General features: G+C 35.0%; 2 protein-coding genes across 2 annotated transcripts in view; one reads left to right on the top strand and one right to left on the bottom strand.

Annotated features, from left to right (window-relative positions):
- The window catches only part of LOC110017897 (probable linoleate 9S-lipoxygenase 5), a gene marked incomplete at its 5' end in the record, with an annotated part of 3,827 nt that extends 3,164 nt beyond the window's left edge, over positions 1–663 (bottom strand). Inside the window, 2 exons of the mRNA XM_020715054.1 lie at positions 31–301; positions 374–663. Coding sequence (XP_020570713.1) covers positions 31–301; positions 374–663 — 561 coding nt within the window. The remainder of the gene's footprint in view (positions 1–30; positions 302–373) is intronic.
- Positions 664–1,047: 384 nt separating this feature from the next.
- Positions 1,048–6,204, top strand: LOC110017889. The gene is made up of 2 exons (XM_020715046.1): positions 1,048–1,169; positions 5,491–6,204. The coding sequence occupies exons 1-2, from the start codon at positions 1,048–1,050 to the stop codon at positions 6,161–6,163; spliced, it is 795 nt and encodes a 264-aa protein (XP_020570705.1). The 3' UTR covers positions 6,164–6,204.
- Positions 6,205–7,920: the final 1,716 nt, after the last annotated feature.

Raw genomic sequence — 7,920 nt, 5'->3', positions numbered from 1 at the left:
GTGGTCGGTTGGGGGTTGGCTGCCCCCCGCCATTCCTCGCTTGAGGAGATCGGATGGAAGGCCCTGCTCGACAAAATTCCAGCTTTTGTAAACAGAGGAGGACATTTCCATAGTGTACTTGGAAGGAAAAATGATGAACTCGAGTAGGCCGCCGGCATTGATGAGGCTTTGTCGAGCGAGAGCGTTTATGTTCATGGTGTCGCGGTAGTGTGGCAAAAGGAGCTTACTGATGGGGTGCATCGCGCTCAGGTGGCGGTTTGTGGCGATCACGAAGGGTTCCATCACTGCGTGAGTGCGCAGCCTGCCACGAAGGATTCTAGCTACAATGTAAACAATTCTTAAACTTATGTTTGATTATTTGATGAACAAATACCAGTGGCTAATAAGCTGATGAACGCAGGAGTCATTGATGATGACATAGGCTTTGGCAAGCGACCAAATTGAGCCTTCAACACCGGAAGTCATGGGCGTGTATACAGTGCTTATGGCGCCAAAAGTATCGCCACCTGGATGGGGGAGGCTAAGCTCAATAGCGAGGGGTTTCAGGGTGCTGTCATTGTTGAGGAAGAGCAGCGTTCGGGTGGCGTAGACCTTTCGATCGGTGGCATTGATTCGTCTTACAAATGGCATGATGGTGTCGTGATGATCGAGGATAAAGAGCTGTTAGGAGTTATGATAGGAAATAATTTATTCTTATAAATAAATTATTTCCTTAGAATTAGAGTTATGTTAGGAAATAATTTATTCTTGTAAATAAATTATTTCCTTAGAATTAATGAGATATTTATTTCCCTATTTTATGTTGTTTCCTATATCTCCTAATAATTAATGCGAATTAATTATTGGAGATACTAAGTGTTATACCCTTCCTTTCATATCATTTACCTTTTATTATTTTTCCTATTACAAGATTATTGTAAGGGTTATTTATAACCACATTCATATCAATGAAAAGGTGTGTATTCCACCACATTATTCTGAGTTTTAACAGAACTGGTATCGAAACCTTCAACCACTCATGGGCATCTGGGGAGATCTATGCAAATAATGAAGAAGCGGCGGAGACGCTTAGAGTTGAGACTTAGGGATCGGAGGCGGAAGAATGAGGAGGTTTGGGATAGTTGGGGTTTGATTGGACATAGATATGAGAAGCAGAGAATAAACGAGATGTGAAACAAGTAAATATGTTGTTTTTAGTGTGAAGTAAATGTGATATTTTTTACTTTGAAACAAGTGAATATGTTGTTATTTTGAGTATTTTGTGTGTAAAAATTCTTTTTATATAGAACTCCACCTTTAGGGCGTGTAAGCTACTTTTAATATTTTCTATTTGTCACACTCCTTCCTAAAAAATATTGTGTCCAGAGCTTACGTCCGGACAATAAAAGTGATGCACAGATGAAGCAAAAGGAAAAAAAAAAAAGATCTCCTCGTGTGTCACGATCGTTGTTGCCTGAATACAGCTCGAGTCCGGACTTCATACCCAATATTCCCTCCATAATTTGGCCATAAATTTTTTAGCTACAACTATTTTTTATCATTCTTTTGTCGGATCAATTTTATTATTTTTCTTTGATTGGCTATCCTTAATAATATGATTGATCTATAATTGTGGCACTCTCAATTTTCAAAGTATACGCCGTCTAGCGATATGACATAATCGACATTTCGTCTTGTCATTGTCCAAAACTTTTTAAAGTGGTGCTGAGGGACTTTATTAACAAAATAATAAATAAATCATATGCATATCAAACAAATGTCATTGTTACATAAAGTAATGATGATGGAATAGAAAAATTAATGCCAATAAACGGGTTTTGAGTTCAAAGGGACGAATTAAATAGTATATTAAAATTAATTGTTTATTCAGTTTTATTTATATTTTTAAATGGTCTAAAAACCTTATATTTTTATCAAGTAAATTACATGTAACTTATATTTAAATATTATATGCACTATTATTCCGTATTCTTTTAATTTTTAGTATTTATATTGTTAAATCTTAATTTTTCCATAAATCACACCCCCAAAGAATAGAGCGTAAGTAAAAAAAAGAGACAGAGAGAAGTAAATAGTAATTAACAGTAATATGTCTTGTCTTTAATGGAGGTTGTATATGATATTTAATGTATTTTACATATATAAGTATTTCTCTCGACTGCTCCTGGCTCAGATGACTGAGCTAGTATGGCTTAAGCTCGGTTAGACCCATAAATTGGTCGGTGTTGTCAAACTGTTGAGCTTGATTAACCTTGGATCAATATAATTGATTTGATAGACTAAAATTTGTCATTTAGTTGATCTATTATGACTCTTGATCCTTGATCTCTAGATGAAGAGCTCTATGTTAGTGGAGCGAGATTAGGTTGTCAGACAAATGATGAATAATTGTAACTCGATAGGTAGCTCACTGCTCAACGAGGAGAGCCTGTGGAATAAATATAAGATTATTGTATTATCAATTCTTGGTCCATATTGAGGAATTTTGGGGGCCTCTATGGGATGACTAATAATATTGAGGAACTGATTCTTTCCTCAATCAAATATACCGAAAGGTAAATTTATGCATTTGATTGGCTTTTTTGTAGTGATTAGCTCAAATGTTTATCAGTCTTATTTTAGTCTAATCTGTTCGGATTCAGATCGATCGTCCGTCTTTTTGTCATTCTCTTTACTCGGTTGGCATCGGTTTTGGCTTGGACGGCTATATCCAACCGGATAAGTCGGTTGGCTCATCTTTATCTTGCTTCATTTCTTCTGGACTCTTAGATCTCCTTGAAATTTTATGTACATTTTTTACACCATGCATCCATATATTATAGAACCAATAAAAAAATTCGGATATGCTTCACTCTAATGAATTTAGATTTAAAATGAGATTTGAATCTTTGGGCTTAAAATTGATTCGGACATAAAATCTTTTTAATCGAATGTATCATATAAGTTGCAGACATCATGAATTAAAAATATTTATTTAAGGTGGGAGTTTGTTGACTGTAAGGAATTCCCTTTGTTGGAATTAAAGGTTCGAAAAGCCAGAAAAGTAAAGGTTGCAAGTTTCAACCCTCAAGCTTCCAACGGCTAAGTTACGTCAATTTAAATCTTTTCTGAAAGAGTCGTTGGCTCCATACTTGAATAGTCAAGATATCAAAGAATAATTAAAAAAAAAAATTACTTATATACCACATTATTTTTATGCATCCGTCAAATCTTCATTCAAATACCACAGCTTTAGCCAGCAAGGCTTTGCATGCATACCACTCAATCTTATGTATTTACATACCTGACACCCAATCAACTTCAATTTTTACATATAAGCCAAGCTACCTATCCATGAAAAGGTATATATATCACTTTTGAGCAAAAACAATGGTATTTTTGATGACATATAAAAGATATGGGTAGTATAAATGTAAAAATCAATGTTTAGGTGTTAGATATGTAAATACATGAGAATTGGGTGGTATGCATATAAAATTTCCAAATATTCTAACACTAAACCTTAGCTATATTCAACGTTGAATGGGTTGTATCTTTAATTTGAAGCACCTTAGGATGCGCCAAAAGCTGAACATGAAGCTGCTGTGACTTCGAAGAAATTAATTTCGTAAAGACGGGGAAATGCAGACAATTTTTATTCATACGTGACTAATGAACATAAATTTTCCTCAAGAAATAGCAACAAATGCGTGAAAGAAATAAAAGAGGAAAATTTATATGCATACCACACAATTCTTATATATTTACATATCTGATACCTAAACATTGATATTTATATTATTAACACTTTTGCGGGATAAACCTATGCATGAAAATGTTGAAAGTACAACAACAATAATAACAACAACTAAAAATCTAATTGATCCACAAAGCTGATTTATACAATGGGGTCGGCTACATGAATCCTTTTACTCCATTGCATCCTATTTAGTGTCATATTTTCATTTAGTTCTAATAAATTAAGATCATTTTTTATACAATAAGCCCAAGCCTTCCTAGGTTTACCTCTGCCTTTATTAACATAAGTCGAATATAAAACATTTAATCTCCTAATCGGATCATCATCAGATGGTCGACGTTTAATGTGAAAATGTTAAAAGTAGGTGATAATAATATTTTTGGCTTGATTTTAAGCATTTGAGTGCAATAAATATAAATATTAAAGTTGGGATGTTAAATTGGTAAATACATGAAAATTGTGGGGTATGAATGTAAATAACATCCTCATAAAGTTTTTCAGCTTCAACCCCTCTTTTGGGAGCACATTCTCAATATAACCCTTATACTCATTTTAACATTTTAAATTCTCTATCATAATTTTCTTAACATATTTTCTCCAAACATAGCAACTTTGAAAGTGTGGAGGTTATGCGGTTTCGATATAGTGGTTAAATGTAGGCATTTTATGCACTCCTTTCGCATGGACCTTATCTTTCTGCTAGAAACTGGCTTACTTTTTGACAAATCTCAAGACACTCTGTTTACTAATTTTTATCAGATTTTTGCCAATGAAGCAGCTTAATCAATTTCCATATCAATAAATAGTAACAAAGCTTAGATTTAAAAAAAAAAGACTCCAGAATCCATAAGGACACAGGTAATCTTATTCATGTATTGGTTTTTGCCTCCAAGTCTTCTCTTAAGGTCATTTCAATCTTTTTTATATCATCTTAGAATCACACTGTGAGGGTAGAAGGTCATGCCTAAAATCAAAAACTTTTTTAAGCCCGAAGGCTTTATAAGATTCTCAACTTCTTCAAACTCATTCCTTCTTTTATCTACTTCTGAAAACCTACTGCAAAATTTTCAGCAATAACATAAAATCAACCATGTCCCTGCTCATTTAAAGGCGTATGAGATTCATTTATTGGAGTAGAAGAACCAAAAAAGGTAACTGCACCTGCAAGTGAAAAACAAAGAAAACCAGGGAAAAACAAAGAAAACCAGGAAAGCAAAGCGGAAACCATGTTTCTATTCCCGAAATATTCGCCAAAACAGAAAAAGTTGCTCTGCCACTTCCATGCGCAGGTATAAAAGGTAGGCTGCGACGGTTCTTTTTATTTGGGTAAATTAAGTTTTGACAGCTTTTCCAAAAAAATAATTTTTTAGCTGTTATTTGACTTAGACAGAACCTAAATGAGTGACCGCCTTCATACTAACAAGCATAAAGCAAACTTAAATAGAAAAAGGGCTATTTAAATATAAAGCAAGCTAATAATATGAAACTAACAACTATGACAATAAACTGGAGAGACCCAGACACTCCCAGGCTATAACAGATGACTGCATCATTTACACTTGGATTAAAGCTTATATCTTTGAAATGTAATTTCCCATTATTATGCATCCATAACATCAAACAAATTCATCCAATAAAGACAGTGTTTTAAAATATTTACAGATAAAAAAACTGGTTCCAAAAAGTTTGGGTGTCACAATCAGTCCAGTAGTGCCAATTGCAAAAACCATAAATATTATTTCAGTATGAAGCCAGATACATCACCTCGACAAACCCAACATTCATTCAAGAACAACTACCCCCTCCACCAAAGTAAAAGCACAGATAAATTCTACAACACATCATCACTCGCCACAAATTAACCAACATCAACCCATAAAACTTAAAACCTCCAGGTTACAATTTACAGTCGTACATTACGTCTTACCTGCACAGGGCACAGAAACACATTCACCATTCATCAACCCAAACACCGCCTCTCAGTTACGCGCATCAAGCCTGTTGACAAGTGCCAGCGCGTTACTCGTCAGCTGCGAAACCCCCACGATCTGCCGTCGGATCTGCACTCGCACGCCAGCGGCCGATTTATCCTGCGACAAACTATCAAGGCAAGTGTTCTCATCAGTAAGCGCAGCGCTCACCCAAGTCTGCGCGTTGCTTAGATGCCATTTAAACGATTTGCTCCCATTCCTCCCCATCCGCTCCATCTCCTTCACCGATCGTCTCAGCCGATCCACGCTGTCATTCAGGGTCTCCAGGCAATCGTGCACGGCACCTCCGGCGTGCGATCCGCGAGCAGTCGGATCCTTCCCACCCGCCGACATTCTTCTAATGAAAGTTGAAGCAGCCGAAGCGCGATTCGCCGTTACGGTCAGTGCGGCGGTAGCTAACTGGCGGGGGTTGCGCTGGACGGCTGGAGGGTAGACGGACAAGTATTTTTCACACAGAGTGGGGTATTGAGTTACCTTGCATGAAGAATGGATGAATTCGGCCGGAGCAGATCGTGCGAGGAGGAAGAAGGAGAGGATGAGGACGAAGGAGAGGACTCCTGACCTACTCTGGTTCTCCATTTTCTACTGCTTTTTGTGGGCTGATGTTGTTCACGGGCGGTGGATTAAATAGGGGGCCGCGGGGACACATGACCCATCGTGTCGGTTTTTATTTAATTGACAGGGCCCAGTTTTTATGTATTTACATAAATAACAGCTAAAGTTTGCATTTTACATTTATACCATTAAAGTTTTCATTTCACATCTAAAACATTATTATTTGAACTTTTAAAGAATGTATAAAACTTTATAACCATAGGTAAATCCATATGCATGTGAGAATTGAAGCTTAGATGTTAGATATGTAAGTAATGCAAATATGTAAGAACTGAGTGTTATTAATGTAAATATTCCTAAAATTAAATGATGCAAATAGAGAAATAGGTTTTTTTTTATAGAAATAGGAAGGTAATTGTTAATTTATAGTAGAAGTTTCTTTTATTGTAAGATACTTTATGATTGTATTTTCATTATTATTTTTTTATTTTTATTATTTTGTTTATATTTATGATATAAATAAAAATCAAACAAAAAAGTTTTCAAAATTATTTTGAAAAAAAAATTAACTTTTTTTAACACCACAGTGCTGCAAATATATATATATATGTTGCTAAGTATCGTTAATGTATCAGGTGTAGTTTAGTTATTCGTTGAAGATTAATGATTTGCGGTGCAGCGGGAGAAGCGGCGTGATTTTCGGCTGATCAACTACGTGGCGAATCCGTTTTGAATTTTATTCATGTATCGATAAAAATAAAAAAAATATATAAAAAAAAATCAGTTGAACTAAATTGAAATTAACGAGTTTATGAATGTGTTAATTAAAAGAAAAATATGCGTAAGGGAGGTTATTCAGAGAATATTGGAGGGTGTTATCAGCGTTATATCCCCTTTAACCTCCCTATAACCTATATGTAGCTTCTAGTAAGTTTCGTGTTTCTGTTTTCATATATTTGTAGTATACATGTAGGTTACAGGAAGATTAAAAGAGGTATAACATAGATATAACCCTCCAATACCCTCGAAATATCCTCCCTAATGTACGCAGTGCTAACTAGGGCCCTCCAAGACCTTTATCTCAAAGCTGATTGTCTGAATTTTAGCTATTATTTGCTGCACGAAAAAACTCTTTCTATTAAAATTTGTTTATTATTAAGAAAATCCGTAATTAATCTCCTCTTCAATATAAAAATATATATATATTTATATTTACAATACATTTCATACTTTTATCAAAAGTTGAAATCGAACGGAATCTGGTATATTTCTCTTCGAGATAGCGATATTTTTTGATGGACGGCTCGTCTGGACTCGTTTTCGCACTAAGAAAGACAAATAGTAATATGAAAATAAGCTAGAGAAGCATTTTTCTTCATGACATGTGAAAGCTTACGTTATAGTTAGGTGATTGACCAAACTTCATTCTGCCACCGATTTTAGTCCGATACACACGAAAGAGTAAACCTGACCAGAATTTCCAACTTTGGCAAATAAATAGTTTTTTAATAAATGCCATATCGTTTGCTCCTGGGGCATTTACAAACATACCACCCAATTCTTATGTATTTACCTACCAATACCTAAATTTATATTACTTTTTATAGTAATACGAACCGAATAATTTATGTCACA

This window comes from Phalaenopsis equestris, unplaced genomic scaffold (genome assembly GCF_001263595.1).
Source record: "Phalaenopsis equestris unplaced genomic scaffold, ASM126359v1 Scaffold000002, whole genome shotgun sequence".
Lineage (NCBI taxonomy): Eukaryota > Viridiplantae > Streptophyta > Magnoliopsida > Asparagales > Orchidaceae > Phalaenopsis > Phalaenopsis equestris.
The sequence above is the reverse complement of the archived record's forward strand: the minus strand, read 5'-3'. Positions and strand labels throughout refer to the sequence as shown.

Excerpts from the sequence above, each read along its gene's own strand:
- LOC110017889 (XM_020715046.1), top strand. The coding sequence starts at position 1,048 with ATGAAGAAGCGGCGGAGACGCTTAGAGTTGAGACTTAGGGATCGGAGG. Across the intron at positions 1,170-5,490 it reads AAGCAGAGAATAAACGAGAT|CCAGATACATCACCTCGACA; the intron begins GTGAAACAAGTA and ends TTCAGTATGAAG.